Here is a 22,041-nt window from a genome sequence, read left to right as displayed (position 1 = left end):
AAAAACAATCCATATCTTTTTTAAAGACAGTTCTTGTTGCCTCTCTTATCAAAACCGCTGGAGTAATACAACTCATACATATTGTTTTGATAGTAGGTTTCAACATAAGAGAGAAAACAGATCATGAAAAATCGGACCACGGCTCTCTTTAAGAACCTATACGCCGTAGAAGTGACGTCATAATCGGATTAACTAGACGTCATAATCGGATTAAGCAGATTGTACTAATCACATGTGTATGTCAGCAAACATAGATTGTATGCAATAACGCTCTTTTCAAAGATACTTACCTTACAGGTGCGAGTGATCAGCCTTTCTTTGACATCTATGGTTCAATGCATCGATACCGCGTGAACGTTGTAGTGCAGGGCGGTATAGTCAAAATTGTATTCATCCATTGCTATGGTAGTTAATCCGATTAACTACGTCACACGGCGTATTCTCCCTTTCTGCATCATACCTTCCAACAATTATGATAGTACCATTATTACTGCATTCATATGGAAAGGTTTCTAAACAAAAATTATAAACCATCATGCGCACAGTTTCCACCTCGATACACCTGAGCACACATTTTCGTCCAAGAGCTCTCAAGCAAGCAGTGAATTGTCTCCGCACAGTCTTTGATTACACTAGACGGTTGAGTGCATAGCAATGTAAAACCTGTGGAACTTCTAGCTGAAAATGGGCCTCTTTGATTGGTTTTTGTCGAAACCTCATGTGTTCTGTTCATCCAATCAGAATTTTTTTATAAATAAAACGAAAGCTAACACTTCCCCTAAAAACACTTTTCGTCACTAGGTCAACAGATAACGCAATTCAATGTTATAGCAAGGCGAATGTAGAAAATCTGTTGACAACTACCTACAATATTTTTAAAATTTTATGTCATTAAATTGAAAAGCACACTTATATTATCCATATACTAGCGTCACTAGAATGAGCAATGACCAATTCTCTTTAAATTGCAAATCTCGTGCAAAAAGTTACCATTTTCGCCTGTTTTGTCATACGGTTGTAAATTCAATGAACTATGTCTTTGCTAAAGAGCGCCTACGAATTAATATGGGGTAACATATTGGAAAACAGCAAATACATGTATAATATTATCACGATAATGTTTGTTATTTGTTGGTATGGTGATTGGTTATTTTCATACCGCTAACCAACGATTTCCAATTATAATCTACAGTCTCATCAAGTTTAAAACGTTCCTTAATAAATTTTTGTAAATTATTAATACCAAAGTAATTTCCGAGAGTAATTTATTGCACGTATATATTGTCTCAATCAACCTCTTACTCTGGACAACACGAGCTTTCTTTTGTTAAAAATCAACCAGGCAAACGCACTTTCTCTGTCGTGTGCTGCGCTACCAATTTATTTGTCATTTGTTTTAATATTTGATGCCGTGAATGGACATGGTGGTGCAGTCGAAAATTCGAGAACGCTTTTATTAGGCCCTATCATTTCAACCATGGAGATATACTACCGTGTTGTGTATTTTTGCCTCGGTGTTTTCTCATCGATCAACTTTGCAACTGCTCCAGGTACACTATTTAATAATGTTAAATAAAGATAGGCATTAGAAAGAGAAAAACACAATCCGTCGTTTGTGTTCATTTGATACAAAACGAAAGTACATGTAATTATGCTGTATCAAAGTTAAAACTTCGTTATTTCAAATGGAATAAAGTATTTCTTTAGTTATGCTCACTAAATTTAAGTGAATCACATATTCGTTTTAAAGGGGCTATTTCATAGTCCATCGATACTCGAATACATTTTGTATGCATTGGTAAGCGTTGGGTAAGACGCAGTGGCGTAACTCCTATGGGCTCTGGGGGGCCGCGCCCCCGGGCACCCGGGCTAAGGGGCACCCAAGCCTGGATAGCCTTTGACACGATAATACTTTGTTATAGGAAAGAAGTGGAAACCTTTACCCACCATGCATAGAATTACTCTTCGGTGGTCGCCGTAGCATGAAAAAACAAAACAAAATTTTTCGCGCGCTTCGCGCATTGAAACATAAATTGGCATTTTAAAGACCTAAATTCAACTTGATTTAATACCAAATTAGTGGTATTTTTGCACGCCTGCACGCAATTGTTTTAGGAAGAGGGGTATTTTGTATTCTTGCCCTGATCGCCACAATCACTAGCTACGTCACTGCAGCTAGTAGCTGCTAGTGATGAGTCTTCAAAAGTAAAGACATTGGAGAATATGAAAACATTTTGTTTTATTAACATGCACTGCATTAGCTTGTATTGAAACATGAAATAAATTTAATCTGAAACACTATATTTGTAAGTTATTCGGTAGGTCTATACATGTATGCCTTTCAATACCAAAATTGATTAGCTCTGCACCATGCACACCCTTGGTTAGGGGCACCCGAACTACTTTCGCCCCCGGGCACCCTGTCCCAAAGTTACGCCACTGGTAAGACGGCAGTTTAAATATGTAATATTTAGGTTGTCTTAAAGGTGGCTTTTTTGCATTTTTCTCCAAAATAACTACACGCTGGTAACATAGGAGCAAGGAATCCAATTACGTAACTGACATTTCAGTGATTCAAGACAAGTGGTTCATTATACGTATGTTATGAAATGAGGTACATTCTAGCTGTACCTCTTTTCTTTTAATATCACAAATAACGTACCGCTTGTCTTGAGTCATTGAAATTCCAGTGTAGTAACTGGATTTCTTGCCCCTATAATATAGATAACGTTTGTTACCAATGTGTTATTATTTTTTGAGAAAAATGCAAAAATAGTCACAAATTTATCAAGGGGTGTAGTACCACCTTAATAGGACATAATATCTATTTTCCGACCGTCTTAAATTTGACAGCTTTCTGGGATTAAAAATTTACATTATTTAAAAAAAAATTCTTCTAATTTACATTATTTTGGTTTCGAAGGAGCATATTGCCGAAATGTATTTGGACAGGTGGAAAACCAAATCTGAAATTAAAATTGAAGACATCTACGCTACGTAGATTATATAAAAAAGACATGTCTCTAATCTAATTGAATGAGTGTTTGGCTTACGTTAGGACCATCAGGCATATTAATACGAAAATATCAATTTTATGATAACTTGTTAGCACTGATGGTAGGTCTATTTACGCAACAAACACAAATATACAAGAACATGAACATATGTTTCCTGATTGTAGCAATTCACCTTATTTGTAGGATGTCAAGAAATCGAAACTACTGTCACAAGCGCATTCGATTGGCGTCTGCAAGAATTAGACACGCCGACTGTGGTGGAATTTTCTGTCAAGACACCGAATAATAAAGGAGTCTACATTGCTCTTAATGATGATACACAAACAAGAATTGAAGGAATGTACCAAATATGTGAGTATACTACCACTATTGATTAACGGCCTTACCTTTGTAGTAATTTCGAATACAGTTTTTATTTTTATAAAATAACATTCAAACGTGCTTCACTTGATTTGAGCATTTGCTTATTATTCTGGTAAGGTGTTGGCACCATTCCTGTTCCTACCTTCTGAATAAAAATACTTCTGGAATTGACGCTGGAATAGTTACCCACCCAAGTCGGCCAAGCAGGTATCCTGCTAGGATACTAAATGACCTGGAATTTGCTGATGATATTGCCCTCTTGGAATATTCCATAGCCCGTGCCCAGTCGCAGCTTACTAGGACTGCAACTGCAGCAGCAGATCTAGGCCTTGTCATCAGCGCACCTAAGACAGAATATATGACTGCAAACTGTAACGCTCAACCATGTCACAGACTTCAAGTACTTGGGTGTCAAGATGGGCTCTAGTGCTGGAGACCAAAAAAGAAGAAAAGCACTAGCCTGGGCTGCTTTCTGGAAACTTTAACGCCTCTGGAGAAGCCCATCGCTGCCAATCGAAACAAAAATCAAGCTGTTTGAGACAACTTGTGTTACGTCTTTCTGTACGGGTGTGAGTCATGGGTAATCATCAAGGACATGGAAAACAAGATCAATGCCTTGCAACATCTTGCTACAGAGTCATGTTAAACATCAAGCGTGTGGATCGGATTACAAATGAAGCCATCTACAATCTGACCAACACCACTCCACTGGTTGTCAGAGTCAAGATTCATCAACTCAAATTTCTCGGTCATATACTGCGTCTTGAAGACGACGAGCATGTGAAAGAATATGCCCTTTATATTCCACCACATGGGAAGAGGAAACCGGGGCGGCTACGCACACACTGTACTTACAGTATCCAGCAACTCCTGGGAGATACTGAAGGGATGCTGTGCCAAACAGCCAAACAAAAGTTGTTCGCTTGCCCAAGATCGCAATAGTTGGAGAAAGCTTGTTGTCTGCTCCGCAGCCGACTGATGATGATGATGAAGACGTTTAGACTCTGATTAGGAGATCGGGGGATGTTTATGATGATACACAACTTGCACTTGAAGCCAGCATTTAACTCGCTCGACAAAAACAAACGAACAAACGTTGCCATGATCTTCAGCTGGTCGTTCCGTGTTAATATGTTTACACTGCACTGGGGAGTGCTTGAGCCCTATAAGGTTTTTATTGTTATTTGTCCTTCAACACTGGTCACGTCCAGGTTCATTTACATTTATATATTAGTTATGTTTGCATTTCCACCACTTTTGCATTCTATAGCAATCGGAAAAACTGCAAACACCTGTGAAATCACATCTCCAGCCGGATCACCAACCTCGGTCGTCACCGACAATGCCTGTAATGTGATACATACTTCATTTTGGCTCTCCATTGATGATACCACCGACACGATTTCTTTGGGGAAAAAGGGTGTGGATACGCCATTGGTTACTTTGACCGATACGGCTACAGGAGATCTTACAGTTGATGACATCGATAGTATAGGTTTAAAACCAACACACCACTTAGGCGCAACTTGGAAGTTTTCAACCATGGGGTGTGATATTAGTAAGTAATAATATTGTATTTGTTTGTTTTTTAACCTGGTTTGAACTTGGATATGAATTAAAAGTAAGAAAGTATGGAGATTCAGGCAAGCATGGGGGAAGAAACAAAGAAACCAAAATACGAAAGAAAGAATAATTTCGAAGAAGGGATGACAATTATATTTGGTCACATTAGGTTACACTACAGGGGCCAACTAGTGGTGTAACGTCATAGGAGCGGGGGTGGAAGAACAGCCAATCAGATTGATCACACCCCAGTGAATTAAAAATAGAGCAACTCTGTCAAAGATGTAAGAGTATGCAGTTGAGTTGACATTGGAAGTGATCATACTGCAGTTATTGTTCATTTTCCTATACATAATACACAGTCAATACACCATTGACGCGTGACCTCTACAAACAGTGTATGTTATATTATATGGGCATTGCCTAGTTAACGTCACTGTGTGCAAAATAACCGGCCAATATTTAAAGTACTCTCTGGAATTCTAGAAAATATAGTTGCACGTAATATTCGCACTTTGGTGTTTTAGTGTATGTTATAGGTGAAGGGCATTGCCTAGTTAACGTCACTGTGTGAAAAATAACCGGCCAATATTTCAAGTACTCTCTGGAATTCTAGAAAATATAGTTTTGTAACATGTCCTAAATATTTAGCTAATTTAGGTGTTTGGAAATATTCGCACTTTGGTGTTTTAGGAAGGATATGTAAACGACAGATAACATAAAAAAAAATGAAATTATATCCAAACCGTGTTAAGTCTACAACCATTATGTTTCTCATTTTCAAGAATGCTGGTTAACAATATGCAGACTATTGTCTCATTTCGAAAACAAAGACCCACACAGTATTGTTACCTTGCGTTTGATTTATAATCGTTTACCAAACTGAAACTATAATACCAGCTTATTGCAATATCGCACATGTTTCTGTTTAAAAACAGAAACATGTGAGTGTGGATTTAACCAGAGAATGTCTGATTTAACATAGTTGAGCTGTTTTCAATGAGTGTTATCTTGGTTAATAGCTTTTAATGGGGTTTAAGTCCTGCAAAGGTCGTGGTGAATTCTACTGTAGACAAAAATCAAATCGACCTGTGACCTTTTGTGCCCCATAAAGTTTTAACGATAGGTCGTACACGCACAAACATTACATTTCAGGGATCCGTGGGGCCAGACGCATAATTTGACATATTTGAATATGTTATTGAAATGAAATAAATTTTTGCCCTCTATACGATCCTATGGGGTCATTTGGGGTCTTTTTGAGGGTCACAGATTCGAGTTGAGCATACCCAAATTAACAAAAATAAGATAGTTGCCAACTTTTACGCAAACTTGCCGCTAGGAACGCAATGTTTCCAAAATAGAACCAATTTATGAAATAAGTTTCAGGTTTTTTGAGTGAAACTGAGTGGCATCTCTGTATATATTATTATACGTGTAACGTAAATAGCCAGTTTGTACATTGTTCTTCATCATGCACAAGCGTGTAAACACATTATAATAATTGTCTAATGTTAACCCCTGAACCCTTGAGGCCAATGGACTGTCCACCCGCTTGCTACGCCCCTGGCCAGACGCAACGTAGCAAAGTTGCAAAAACCGAGTTCCAGTATTAGACTTATTTCCATTTTAAATTTATATACTGGATCACTAAGAGCTACTAAGAACATTCACTCATAATGCTTTAATATTAATTAACTCAAATGCTGGCTTCTAACAAGAATAACAATGGAAAATATCTACAAATCCAGGAGCCAGGAACATCATCAATCGTGCGAATGTTCATCCCTTATTCTTTTGATTGCTTTCAAAATTTGTCATATCATAAATTTAGGAGCAGTGACCACAATTTCACCCGACCAAGCAACAACAACTGATGCCACGACACCTGCAAAGCCAACTTCTGTCAACCCGACCACTGTGTTGGGTTCACATACTACTGCCGGAACAGCAACTGATGCCACGACATCTGCAAACCCAACTTCTGTCAACCCAACCACTGTGGTGGGGTCACACACTACTGCCGAAACAACAACTGATGGCACGACATCTGCAAAGCAAACATCTGTCAACCCGACCACTGTGGTGGGTTCACATACTACTGTCGAAACAACAGCAGCTACTACAGCAACTAACAAGCAAGCCTCTACCAAACCGACCACAGTCGCAAGCAACCCAGGTTCGTCCAAAGCTTGTTCATCACCAAATGGATGCAGCAAAAAGATACGGGACCAGATAACGGTAAGCTAGATTATTTCTTTTCGGGCACTTATAGTAGCGTTAACATGACTTGTCTATAATTTATGAGGCCTGATATATATCAAGGGGCAGCCTTCACACATAGGCCCTATATTAATTTGAATTGACATCTCAGGCACTTACGTATGGTATTTTATGATAGGAAAGTCACACAATGTGGGGAAGCTAAACATGTATGGCATATTCTTAATTAATAGTAGATGGGCGGCAATCCTACATGCAGCACTAGAATGTGTCTCCGCGCTTTTTGGCAAAATTACCCATTATTTGTTCTTTCAGCAATATTTTGACAAATCAGACCAAAGTGTCCGGTCCCCTCCCACATTTCCAGATGGATGAGTGGGAAAAGATGTCATATGGTCGAGGTGGTGGACCTTTATCAAAGAAAACACATCTCTAAATGCGATTAAAACTTATTTCCCCGAACATCGTCTTTTGTCTCGGCTTTAGGTTTTGACTTCTTGATCATTTTAATTATGCAAGTTTCATTTTTTTAGAAATTCACGAGCTCCATAATGTTTGTTTATTTTTTGCATTTGAAAAATGCTCGCTTTGACTTTAGCGGTTCTTTGTAAATGTCTTGTATGGAAATATATGTGAATATTACTGAATATGATAAATAATTTGTAAATTCATCAATTTACATAACTCGATTTTTTTTCTCGGTAATCTTATTCAAGAATACGGGCCTTGGAGACAGTCAAAGTAAAGGGGTAAGTTTAGTATCATTATAATACTTTGTTGATTTTTTTGTTGATTTTTTGCTCAGCTTGCTACCAACAAAAACTAATACCCAACCATCTAAATAATTACACGAGAAAATAATATCGTATAGTTTTGAATGTATATTTATTCATTTATTTATAACGATAGGCTACAAAGCCTGGACAAACGCAATAGTCATGATAGTGAAAACAATTAAAGGGATGCCCATAACATAAAAAAAATACACAAGGATAAGGACAGGTGGACAGGAGAAATAAAAGGAGATCAAACGAAATGGATGAAATAAAAAAGGAAACCTTGTTACACGAGGTGGAGACAGCAGATTTAAAGGCTGATAGGGAGGTACATTTAATAACATCCTCAGGCAGGTAGTTCCACAGGCTGGGAAAACTTAATGGGTAAAAAGACCTTTGGCAGATCGTGAGCTTTCGGAAAGTTATATCAAGAGAGAAGGCTATTGAGATTGGAGTGAGGCTTGAATGGGTTGGGAGAAGCTGAGTCTATGGGAGAAGAGCAGAGGTGGTTGATGATCTTAAAAAGATGGATTGGGGAAGCAATGGAGGTTGCATTTGCAAGCAGTTTATAAGTTAAATATCGTTGGTCTTTAAATGTTTTAAGTGTGTAATGTCATGGTGTCATAGTGACCCTGTGCCCTCCGGTCTATTGCCATTTGGTCTTATACCATTTCGTGTAATTCCCGTTTAGTCTATATTCAATTGGTCTATTACCAGAAAGGCTAATTGCCAGTTAGTCTAATAATCATATAGTCTAATGTCCATTTAGTCTAATATTGTTTGGTCTAATAACCGGTATGTCTACTAACCATATAGTCTAATAACCATTTGGTCTAATATTTCATTAATAACCATTTGGTCTAATAACCGTTTGGTCTAATAACCGTTAGGTCTAATACTCGTATGGTCTAATAACCAGTTAGTCTAATACCATTTCGTCTATTTATTAATAAACTAAATGCATGTAAGACTAAATGGTGTGTAGACCAAATGAGTATTAGACTAAATGGTTGTTAGACTAAATGGTTTTAGACTTATTGGTTATTAGACTAAATGGTTATCGGACCAAATGGTTATCGGACCAAATGAATAAAGGACTAAATGATTATTGGACGTAGTGGATATAGACCTAATGGGTTTAGAAGAAATGGATGTAGTCGAAATGGATATTAAACCGAATGGTATTAGACCAAATGGCAAATCCCCTGCCCTCCCAGCAGAGTCAAAATGTGAGAAATTCCTTAGAAAAAATGACTAGCGCTTCAGTGCCGGAATCAAACACCTAAACTCACGCTACGCCACTGGCATATAAAATGTTTTTCATATCTTGAATTAGAACCGCGGATCCATGGAAGAAATGCAAAAGTTGGAAGAGTTAAATGATCAGCTTTTTGCAGCTTTGGATGCTGTTGAAGTTAATCAACCACTGCAACTTACTCAAGGAGATATTGGTAAGTTATTGTTAATTGGAACTGACCATTTAGCAGTGTCATTATGTTATCGGAAACAATGATATCTTCAGGTAATGTCAATCATGTTGAAGCCTTATCACCATGATCACGAGTTCTTTTAGTTATTCACAAACCACTGTCAAGGCTTCAACTTTAAATTGAACAAAATGCACCCAAATTCGATGTACCAAAATTGCTGTATGAAGCACATAATAATTGTGTTTTTTTAACGGCCTATATTTTATAGATATTGAAATTGTCAAGTTTGACTCTGCAGCAGCCGTAGATAATTATAAATTCATGCCTGGTGGAAGTAGCGAGAATCAACAGACTACGCTGAAAATAGCTAGTGGCTCATTGACAGAAGCAGGTAAGACTGAACACAACAACACAACAATGCAGTATCGTCTCTACAACACAACAGTGCAGTATTGTCTCAACAACACAACATTATTGTCTCACATCGATTGTCAGCAGCAAACCAAATTTGGCAAGTTGTAAAATTCATTAGTCTGGGTGTGGTATAACTCTACTATGTTCCTTTTACTATGGACTCTGAAAACCAATATCACACCCGAGAACCAACATGGGCAGGTTGGTTCTCGAATGACATGGTTTTTGGTGAGGGCGTAGTATAAACATGATTAAGCATAGATCTAATTTACGGACCTATCCATGTGTGAAGGGGAAGCTTTTACTCTTCAGTATACTTTAACATGTTTAAGAGGAATATGATATATTTCCCAAACCACATGATATGGACAGGACGCGTGTTGATCCATGATATGGACAGGACGCGTGTTGATTCGTCAATGTTACCGATAGCCTGGCCAGATTGTTTGATGTGATCATTTATTAATTTTTCTAACAAAACATTATATAATGTTCAATTCTAGACAATATCAACATTTATCACACTAATACACACATATATTTTACAGCTATTTGTAACATAGATTCTCGTTTCTATATCATATTATTCATTTTTTTCTGTTTTTTGCGGTAATTTTTATTCTATAAACTGCACATTTGTGTGAAAATTGAGGGCGCTGTTTACATACATTTTAAATTGAAATTAGCCGAATTATATGAGTTATTCCTTACTGTTCATGATAAAAAGTTTTTTGAAAAGTCCATGCCATTTGTTAGTCTTTTTTCTGATGTTCTAAAGATGCAAACAAGATTTAAGATAAATAGCGCCATCATTGTTCAACTTTTCTTTAAAATGACAACAGTTTACATGCCATCAACAAACCGTGGCCTTCCTTCAAAATAATAATGTTATTGGTGGTTGGATAATGCAATATAACAAGAGTACAGTGCAATCATTCATTTATAGGGTTTATTAATATGTTTTTTGTTTAATTTGGTCTCGCTAGGGCCTATTGGCATAGTTGCATACTATCTAGCCTCTTCTAGTCAAGGAGAATCTGACAAGGCGGAGGCCCCAAACCCTTATGAAACAGATGAATCAAGGTAGGACTCGAAATTAAATTGAACAATCGCGAACACCAATTTCACATGTTTGATGGCACTTTATCACGTAAATGTTTTTTATAACAAATGTTGTTGAAATGTCTAGAAAATATGACAAAGGGATAATTTGTAGTTTGACGCATATTCATAGAATACCACTGGAAGCCCATAGCTCAGTTTCATTGAAAATATTTCAGTATATGCCAGTGATATTTGCTAGGGTCCGTTTGACTATAGGCGGTAAAATGCAAGAATATCCAGAATATTATTAACACAAAATGGCACATTAGGCCTATTGATATTATTGTTTACCTATTTATGCATAATTTGTTACGAGCCGAGCTCTTTTCAACTTATTTCTTAGATATGGGTAATATATTACAATTTTAAATATTGTGAATACAATTTGATCCATGAGTAATTCTGAATGCCACGCAAGCTTGAGTGTTGGTTTTTACATCAATCCATTAAAAATATATTCATTAATTATTGACGAAATATATCCAATAAAACATTAATCAGGGCAATTTTCACTTTATTAATCCTTGTGTTTTTTATTCTTATCGATCTCTTAATGAAGCAGTCGTAGTCAGCTTGCCAGTGGAATTCTCTCGCTTTCAGCCGTTGTTAATGGCAACAAAGAGTCGGCTAAGGTCGAATTCAAGATGGATTATAATACCGTAAGTATGGCATGGAATAATGAATGCCAACATAAGTTTTTTAGAAGGCAAGTTACTTACACTGCTACCTGAATTGTTTTCTGAACCTGAAATACATATATAAAAGCTTACAAATGGATTTCAATTGACCTGTAAAGGGTACACTTGAGAAGGTAAAAATAACAATGAATCACAACAAAATGGAAATAATAATTTGGACCATATCCAGTGATATAATTTACCTGAAGAACTGAGTTATCAAATTAACTGTTAGAAATAAGTAAAATATTATTTCTCCTTATGCACCGCAAATGTGTTCGATTTTGGATCGACCATCGACGCAATTCTATACTTGTTATTAATGAGCTATTGACTTAAAAATAATAGTAACATATTATTGGTCAATACAATACATTATATTCAATTGATATTTGCTACAATTAGGAATCAACCATGCATCGTCAGTCGATCAAAATATCGAGCAAATTTGGTTCCATTGCCTTAGTGAGGTCGCTAAAGAAGCTGGGGGTAAATATATGAAATAATGGGCTTATTGTATGCCACTGGTTTCCTCAATAGCTCAGTTGGTAAGAGCGATGGTCTGTAATATAGTCTTAGAGTAAAAGTCCCGGGTTCATATCCTATTCCTCAAGAAACCTTTACACGAGTTTGTTGGTGTATATTAAACGCGGTTAGGCTGAAAGATATGACTACTTCATGGTAAATTGATGTATATGTAGTACATTCTGGGTAAAATACTCTTGAAACACACACACATTTAGAAATATTCGACACCAAACTTAATTGGCAATATTGATCAGCATTCAGCACTCCTATTAGTAGTCAGAATTTCAATTTGACACTAAAGCAAATGTATTCATTCTCTATTTTGATCTTTTAATCAAGAAAATTAGTCCTCCATTTTTCTGGAGTTAGAAGTAAGTCAGGCAAATTCAGTAATAGAAGCTCTCTAGTTTTAATGGTCACGGCTTCATGCATGAATGCAATCAGTACTTCTTAAATGCTGACTATGGTTGTCATCTACGTTAGTCCGAATTACGATGGATCCGATCTATGTCTCCGTATAAATAAACAAAATAGAAATGTGTTTTCAAAAATGCAAGTGTACCATCATCAGCCATTCAGCCCGACCATCAGCTACTAGGATGTGGTGGGAAGGTGTCAGCGAGGGTCATCTCCAAGTCTTTGTATAAGGTGGGAGGGGAGATGGGTGGGGTTATGTGCGTACATTTCTACAGTCAGGTGTGTATGTGTATAATATCCGCACGTGAATAAAAATGACACATTCTTGACAAAATATATATTTGAATTAATTTTTACAGGTTGGCATAGTTGGTGATAATGAACAAGCTCAGGTCCAATGTGGGTTTTGGAATGCACATGAAAGGTAAACAGAGTGTAGATGCTTTATGTGTCAATCTATGGTCAATATAATAAGGGAAATTTGTCACCAGATCCGGCGCGACCGAGGCGCCACCTTAAACCAAGTACTCGTGAGGGAATATTTATGGTGTTAAAACTTTTTTTAAATCTTTTTTTTCCGGCGCAATTTGCACCTCGGTCAGCTTTAAAGGGGAATATTGGAATGCCATCTTTCCTTGGGAAAGATCTGACAGCAGGTCAGACCATGGCCAGAGGGTAACATGAGTAGGTTTGTTTCACCTTGAAGGCAAGGATAGTCTTGCAAATATGGGCTAACTTTCACCTAGGCTATCCAATATGCCATGAATTAGTAGGACTACAACTGGTATCTACTGGTCAGTTTATACTCCTATTTCCACATTATTTTATTTTTATGTGCGCCCTGATCATTCGTAAAGATGCGGAGAAATGGTTTGTTTGCTAAATAAAAGGTAATTAACTGATATGATTATATACGATTGTGAAATGAGAGAAGTTGGCTGCTCTTTGATCTAATGTATTTCAAAAAAGTGGATTTCTGAAATATCTTCAGAATTACTTTGTAGACATTTGTATGCAAGACCTTAGTATAAATAACTTTATAACTTTATAACATGAAACAATGTATAAACTAGTAAAGCGGTATCTAACAATTTCGATAAACGTGAGAAATCTGTACTTTTTTCGTAGTGTTTGGAGTGAGGAAGGATGCCATGTACTGGTAGTCGAAGCAGCCGATCAAGTGACTTCATCATGTTCATGTTATTGTGATCATACTACAAACTTTGCCATCCTTATGCAACTTCAGGAGATACCAATGGTATCGTAATCCGTCTTTTTTATGTGATAAATAAATAGCAAAATGTCCAATATGGCACAGGCGTACATTGTCTTGAACATGGTAACATACAGCATTACGCGTTGTCAATATCCGTTCTGTCGTATAGGTCCAAATCTCGAAAAAAAAAATTCAACTAGCTGGAGTGTATAATTACTTTTTTGAATACAAAGAGATCTGACAAGAACAATTACAAAAAAACGTCTAATCACGCGTAGTAGCTAAATATGTGCACTAGTGCATCTTTGAGGTATACTGCATTCACGGCATCAAAACATTCGTATTGGTAGTGATTTTCAGCTTTTTGTAGAAAAGTAAAGTCTCTTCCCCGGGAGTCTCGCTGTGCAATCACATATATTCCACAGTTTATAATATTAATAATGTCAAATCATACAAAAATTGCCTTGTCTCTACAGAACCAACACAGCAATGTGTTGAATTATCTGGGTAAGGTACTTGGTGGGTTATCCATCGTCTGCCTTTGTGCTACTGTTTTCGTTTACATTTATTTAAGGTAAGTTGCTCTATGAAAGATACAAATTGAAATTGATCTGAATTAAAGTGTTCTAGTACTGTGACCGGTAATCCTTCGTTAGACGGCCCTTTAGTACAATGGAATATCGTGATGTCTATATCGAAGTAATCTTTCACCAGTTCATGTGTTACTAAATTGTGTAAATGGTGTACGCCAGCTATAATTGATATAAATACATATTTTTGCATCTACCATTTGAATGTTAAATCATCCTTTATATGCCTAATTGTAATCACTATTTGCTAGCACCGCTGTTTCATATAAAGAGTCCTAGCTTTGATTTTTTATTGGTGGTATAATTAAAGGAATATTCAATATTCCGATGCTAAAAAGTGCTTCTATTCTTGCTACAGGTTGATGAAATCTCTATCCATCAAAGTTCATACCAATCTGTGTGCATCTTTGGCATTGGCATTTATCATATTCATTACTGCACCTGGTAACGTAGCCAAAAAGGTAAGAAACATTTATCCATTTCCAGCACTCATCTTATGCGTGCGTTGAGCCTTTTGACCATTCATAAGGGTCATGATTACACGCCACAGACTCTAAAGAACAAGAAAATTCTTTCTAGGCCACGATTATATTTTTATTATCGATTTATACATAAGCATATCAGTGTATAAATCAAAATACGCGTCCTAGAAATAATTTTCTTGTTCTTTAAAGTCCGTGACGTGTAATGATAACCCTTGTGAATTGCCGAAAGGCTCAACACATGCATACGATTATGGGACGGCGAAGATTGTCGAATTTTGATTGTACAAGATGCAATCTTGGACGTCCAAGTTTAGGCAATATACATAGGTTATAGCCTAAACTTTTTGTCGTCCAAGATTACATGTAATCTTGGACGTCCAAGGTTTATAGGCAGGCTCTATATAGGTTATAGCCTAAACTTGGATGTATGATCTTAGGCCTGTTTCTATCGAGCCTCTGGGCTATCTATTATTGAAGACCGAATTAAAAAGACTAGTTTGAGTCTGACGTCAGGGCAAAGGCGCGACGTGATTGGTTGCTGACCTGCGTAGTACCGCATTTTTGGTCCGGTTGACAGGACATCATACGCAAACTATTCTTTTTAATTCGGTTTTCAATTCAATGACCTTCCCCGACCTAATGGATTTGATGTAGTCCAGCTGCAAACTATTGTTTTATCAGGTCAGATGGGTTTGGCAGTTAGGAAGTGTTTTTCTTTGCTGATTATTATTCTAGGTGGTATAAAATGAGATTATGGGATAGGTAATTCAAGATTTCCAAGGTCAAAGTTTATATAGTACTGCTATAAAAACTGCCGAATTGTGTTTAAAACCATACCAAAATATTCCTCTGATCATAAGGATTCAGAAAACGTATAGTTTGACCTACCTTCGACTCATCGTTCCGGAGTTATAAACCAAAAGGTCACAGGGGCTAAAATACTTGTAGATCAAATGCTCCAATCTTGATAAACATGGTCTCAAATTGCTAGTACTGTTATTTCAATTCTAATTATGATAGTTATAAGTATCTGTAACGACTCGTTACCTAGGTAATCGTTGAGGGGAAATACCGGTATGTCGTCATCAATAGGAGTCTATTGGAAATAACCTATTTTGCTGTGTTACCTAGCTAATGAGTCATTTTAGATGGATGGGTCAAACTATTCTTTATTATAGTTATTATCACAGGAAGAATAATTTGAGATCAAAAAAGTTTTTTTTTTCTGTTTCAAACCCCGTGGAGTTCACTTTTTAACCTCTTTTTAACCTCCGACCTTTTTGCTCATAATCCCACAACGATAAGTCGTAGGTATTTAAACTATATATTTTCTAAATTGGACAAAATTGGACCAGTTTTTAATTTAGCTTAATTTGGACCTCTGTATTACTTTGACCTTACCTTCGATATCTCGATTTGCCCAATTTATACCCCTCGGAATCTCGTATTGTAGCACCCATATTTGATATTAGAACAAAAATCAACAAAGAAAAAAACTTGAGCTAGCAGAATCAACCTACCTTGCTCTGCCACCGGACTAATATATTATGAATTACCATCAAAATGGTAGTCATTAGACATATCTATCATGTACGAGGGTAACCGGCACTTATGTCTTATACCTTTCTGTTGACAGAGTCTCTGCCAGGCCTTTGCCGTGATCTTGCATTACTTGTTCCTGGTAGCTTTCATGTGGATGTTAGTTGAAGGCTATCTACTCTACAGAAAAACAACAGCGAGCGTAAAGACACCAAAATTTATCCCTTTCTTTGCCTTTGCATGGGGTATGTAAGATTTCTGTGTCAAATGAATAATTGAATCCAAGTAAGAAATTATCAATTTGTTATTTGTATGAGTGATCACGGTTGTTTGATAGCATGTAAAACTACGTTATTTTTAAGAAAAGGTGAACACTGATGGCACTATCTTAAACATGTTAAATCGTGTTTTCATCTTTACAAGGGGTAGATACTGGTATAAAGGCATTAAAACATCAGAAAAAGAGTAACAAGTAACAACGAAATTTTCGAAAAACTTTTTATCATGAAAGGTTAGGAATAACTTATATTATTTGGCTAAATTAAATTTAAAATATATGTAAATAGCGCCCTCAATGTGCACACAAATATACATTTTAGATGAATAAGTTGGAAAAGAAACGACAATCTATGTTAAAAAGAGCTGGAAATATATGTACATATAAGTATGGTAGTTGTTGGTACTGTCCCGGTTTAGAATTGAACATTATTATAATGTTTTGTTAGAAAATTTGATAAATTATCGCATCAAACAACCGTGTGATGGGGTGCTAATGGTTTAAAAAGTGTAACGAAATAATTTAATACTGCTCTGTTCCATACCCCCAGGTGTACCTATTGTCATAGTGGCTATTACAGCTGGAATTCGTTTTGACCAGTATAATGAAACAAGGTAAAGGCAAAGATGTTTGATTATATAAATGCAATAATATAAAGCGATATAGAATTGATCTTGATATTTTAGTGCGTATAAAATTATAACAATGTTCATTTGCTGGTTTTGAAAATTGGAAATAAACAAGTCTTCAGCAGCCACTTTATTGTTCCGTATATTTCGGAGAAACCCTTCTCCGTTATCAGCGGGTGGCAGCTAAATGTTGACTAGTTGATCCTCTACCCAATTTGGACGTTGGTAGTGCAGAATCATATTAAGGTCTTGAGAGTTCACAGCCCCCGTCCATGTAATCGTACAAGATGGTGACGCCCAGTACAAAGAAAACGCCCTCTCTAGTCTATTATGTCAAATTTTACAATAACGTAGATCCCTCCTTTGCAGTAGTAGCGCCACAAATTGAAATTCCCTTCTTTTCCTCTCTAGTCTATTATGTCATACTTTACAACGTAGATCCCTCCTTTGCAATAACAGCGCCACAATTATTGAAAATCTCTTCTTTTGGTTGACAGCACCAACGCCCTTTGCAATAGCAGCGCCACAACTTGAAATCCCTTCTTTTGGTTGACAGCAGCAAGCCCTCTTTATTCTTATTATCAAAACATGCCAATTAAAAGGCTCTCTCTATGATTGGAAATTTCTGCTTTTCATTGGCCCTAAAGTAATCGTCTGTGCTGTTTTGAAGAAATCGTAAACCACACCAGATGGCGGTGCCCAGTGCAAACAAAACGCCTTCTCTTTTCTTAATACCGAAACTTGCCAATTTAAAGGCCCTTTCAGGCTATTTATAACTGACAATCCTTGCTTTTCATTGGAACCCAGCAAACACAAAACGTTTTCGACATCATTCGCAAAAGGTTATAAAAGGTTGTTAGAAAACGTTTAAATGTCGGGTTATATAAAGGGTATATTAAGAGTATAAAACGTTTTCATAACCTTAAAAACATTTTTGATAATCTACTGCTCAGCAAACAAAAATGTTTTACAGAAAACGTTTAAATGTCGGGTTATATAAAGGGTATAAAAACGTTTTAATAACATTCCAAAAACATTCTTGAACACCTGATACAAAACATTCTAAACATAATGTTATTATGGGGTTGAAAAAATATTTTGCGAAAAATGTTTGCCCAAAATATTTGCAATAACGTTTTAAAAACGTTTTCATGACTTTATATAACCCGGCATTTTAAAGTTATTAAAACGTTTTTACCTAAACCAAAATACAACTTACTTAAAACGTTTTTAAAACGTTTTTGTGTTTGCTGGGAAGCGCCTTATTGTCTGTGCGGTTTTGAAGAAATCGCAAACCGCACAAGATGGCGGCGCCAGTACATAGACATACCACCTAGACCTATTACTGCCCATCCTTTACCACAGCGGGAGGTGAAGCCCCGTATCCAAGGTGATATTGACGGATTGACGGGGTTACTAGGCGCGAAGAAATATCGCATATATGTTTGACGCGCTCGTTTGCGTGATTACTGCGCCGTTATCGCCGCGTCAAATGCAACATGTTCCATAGACGCGAACATGTCTACTTGTTTGCGTCCGGGTATGCGTCCTTGTCAAATTCGTTGCTAAGCAGTGTCGGCTTCACTACGCGAGTCAAAGTCATTGGTCTAGGTTCTCGTTTGTCTGGGGCCCAGTGCAGACAAAACGCCCTCTCTTTTCTTATGACCTAAACTTTCCAATTAAAAGGCCCTCTCTATTTGTAATTGAAAATCCCTGCTTTGTGGTGCTGCTATTGCAAAGGAGGGATGTGCGTTATTGTAAGGTTTGACATAATAGACTAGAAAGGGCATTTTACTTGAAAATCCCTTTTTTTAGTTGGCAGCATCAACGCCCTCTTTATTCTTATTGCAGAACCTTGCCAATTAAAAGCCCCTCTCTGTTTATAATTGAAAATCCCTGCTTTTCATTAGCAGGACCATACAAAAATTGTCTGTGCGGTTTTGAAGATATCGCAAACCGCACAAGATTCTTATTACTGAAACTTGCCAACGTATCTATTATGTACAGGCTGTAGATTGTAATCAATTTGATAGGTTGTATCGATATTTACACATGATTTGTTTTCCAGCTGCTGGATTTCACCAGAAAAAGGCGTTATTTGGGCGTTTATTGGACCTGTTTTGTTTGTTACTTCAGTAAGTGTGTCTTTTGATATGTTAATTACACAGTACGCGATAAAGGTATATTATATACTCCATGTCTTGGCGAATAAATAAGAACCTTGTAATATTCAAATTTTTCTTTATTTTATTTTTACGCGAAATTAAGCTTCAATCTTATGTTTTTATGTACTTGGCTGTTGTCACTGACCGGTAATAATGGGCTATTCCAGTTGAAATCCACACTACCCCTGTGGAAGATTTTGGAAATATCTACCACATGGGGAGTATGTTTTTTAAATGTAATTGGTCAGAGGTAATCATTTTGAAACCCATACTCCCCCTGTATTATGGGTATGCCTATGTCTTCCACAACTGGAGTGGGTATTACAAATGGAAGTTACCCAACTGTCTATTCTATTTAAAATTGATACTCCATCTGTTGCAGACTTTAGCTAAATCTTCCACAGGGGTAGTGTGGGTTTTAAATGGAATAGCCCAATGAAACTATTATTTAGGCCTAATAAGTTTTGATTTTAGTATATTTTGTTTCTTCTAAAATATTTTTAAATATTCTAAACAAAGTGAAGGGAATTGAAAAATAACGTGTGTCCGTATTTCTTGTTCAATATAGGCAAACATAATGATCTTGGGAATTGTTATGCGTACATTCATGAATCTGAAGATGAATACAGATAAATCGGAGGTGGACAAACTCAAGTAAGAATATAGTTTTATCTGACATTTTCTTTTGCTTGAAAAATTTTGATCTGTAATATTAATCTATAATTATATCGACAGGGTACCAAATTTCATTTCAAAAGTACATTTTCTGTTTGTATTATCAGAACGGCGTTCCGAGCTGTGGCTATTATGACGCCTATCCTTGGATTACCATGGGTATTTGGACTGTTGGTTAATTTCCACGTTGCTTTTGAATATCTCTATGGGATATTGGTTGCAACACAGGTACTTCTTTCTCTTTGTGCATACTAGCTCACCGTAAAAGTAATATCAGATTTACTAGAATAATGTATTATTTCCAGCATGGTCCGGAAATCTTCGTAAAAATGATCATATTTGTAGAATACTTCCAAAATTCTTAAATGATCTTGATGGTGAGGAAAATGCCGCTCTAACAGTGGTTTAACGATTTACACGCATGTCATAATAATTCATTTGCGTAATGCCATCAGATTTGAATCCTCTGGACAAAATTAATGCGCTATATAAATTCAAAATTTATTTACTAATTTGATTTATTTATTAACATTATTAGATAATGAGTTATTTATGCCAATTACCGAATATGAACATCTTGATGCAATAATAATGCCATGTCAATATGTTTTATTACAACAGGGTATATTTATATTTATCTGTTACTGCGTTCTGAATGCTGAGGTGAGAAACATGTTTATATCAGGTTAAAAGAATTAACTCGCAAATACACACACACAATCGATAAATCAACCAATCAATCAAACAATCAATCGTTCGTCTTAAATCGTATATAAACAAAACTATTGCCAATTTAGATCAACATTTTATACAAAATATATATTTAGCATCTTTTGAACACTGAAAGAAAGCCTCAACTTTAATTTTCTGTTGCTCCCTTTGAATTTAGGTTAAAAAGGCATTTGCAATTAAGCGTGGTAAAGTGAGTGCAACGAGTACCGAAGCCATATCGTCTACGAAGATGAGTACATTGGAGAACAGACTCGGAGATAACTAAATGAATATCGGAAGCAGATTAGAAGCAAAATGCTTCTGTTTTTGAAAGTACAATGTATAAATAGGATTACAAGTGAATACCTGAGCGCAAGAAGACCATAAGTCCACTTGGCCCCTCAACATGTATACACTAAGGTTACTTATAGTTTCTTAGGGTTTTATAATGTTTAATACATGTTCCAGGGTGAAAACATCATGAAAGGTTGTGAAAGATTTGTTGTGGCCCCTGAACATGTATAAAACATTACCAAACTATACGAAACTATACGCAACTTTAGTGTATACATGTTGAGGGGCCAAATGGACTTACGGTCTTCTTGCGCTCAGGTCTTCAAGTTAAAATTTAACACTCATGTACATAAAGTAATATATTTAGTCTTTTATTTTAGTGAACAAAATATGGTGTAATGATCGATAAAGCACCGGAGATAGAAACAAACATGACAAAGAACATGAAAAAGAGGAAGGCAATCAAAGCAGTAGTAACACCACCAATAACAATAACAGCGGTTGTTACAGCAACAACAAGAGCAAAAAAGATAATCTCCTCCTAAGGAAAATAAGAAATACTGTATAATTCACCACTAGTTAGCATTTTAGCTGTACGCCTGACACTGTCAGTTTGACTGTTGATCAGTCCGTACGACAAACCAACCATCATATCCTCAGTGTTCGTAATCAAAGCATTGGCACCACAGTCAGTTTTAAATTATCAAATTATTTTCACTGCAATGAAAAAGGTTTTATGTATATTTGTACATTTAAGAAAGAACCAAAGGCAAAATAGCTGGACCACCGGTGTCTTTAAAACAAAACTCAGCATAGCTGTATGTAAGCATGACACTGTCAGTTTGACTGTTGATCAGTCCGTATGACAAACCAACCAATCACGTCCGTCAGTGTTCGTAATCAAAGCTTTGACGTCACATTCAGTTTCAAATCAAATTATTTTTACTG

At 36.4% G+C, this 22,041-nt stretch overlaps 1 protein-coding gene across 1 annotated transcript; it reads left to right on the top strand.

Annotated features, from left to right (window-relative positions):
* Positions 1-1,421: 1,421 nt before the first annotated feature.
* Positions 1,422-21,248, top strand: LOC140162694 (adhesion G protein-coupled receptor L3-like). Its single transcript, XM_072185971.1, has 20 exons — positions 1,422-1,550; positions 3,201-3,368; positions 4,651-4,938; positions 6,778-7,184; positions 7,883-7,915; positions 9,279-9,393; positions 9,641-9,763; positions 10,773-10,869; positions 11,450-11,549; positions 12,872-12,936; positions 13,641-13,770; positions 14,205-14,302; positions 14,677-14,779; positions 16,440-16,587; positions 17,170-17,233; positions 19,317-19,383; positions 19,982-20,067; positions 20,196-20,316; positions 20,710-20,751; positions 20,978-21,248. Exons 1-20 carry the CDS (start codon positions 1,478-1,480, stop codon positions 21,083-21,085), a joined length of 2,436 nt encoding a protein of 811 aa, XP_072042072.1. The 5' UTR covers positions 1,422-1,477; the 3' UTR covers positions 21,086-21,248.
* The last annotated feature ends 793 nt before the right edge of the window (positions 21,249-22,041 follow it).

Source organism: Amphiura filiformis, chromosome 1 (assembly GCF_039555335.1).
Source record: "Amphiura filiformis chromosome 1, Afil_fr2py, whole genome shotgun sequence".
Lineage (NCBI taxonomy): Eukaryota > Metazoa > Echinodermata > Ophiuroidea > Amphilepidida > Amphiuridae > Amphiura > Amphiura filiformis.
The sequence above is the reverse complement of the archived record's forward strand: the minus strand, read 5'-3'. Positions and strand labels throughout refer to the sequence as shown.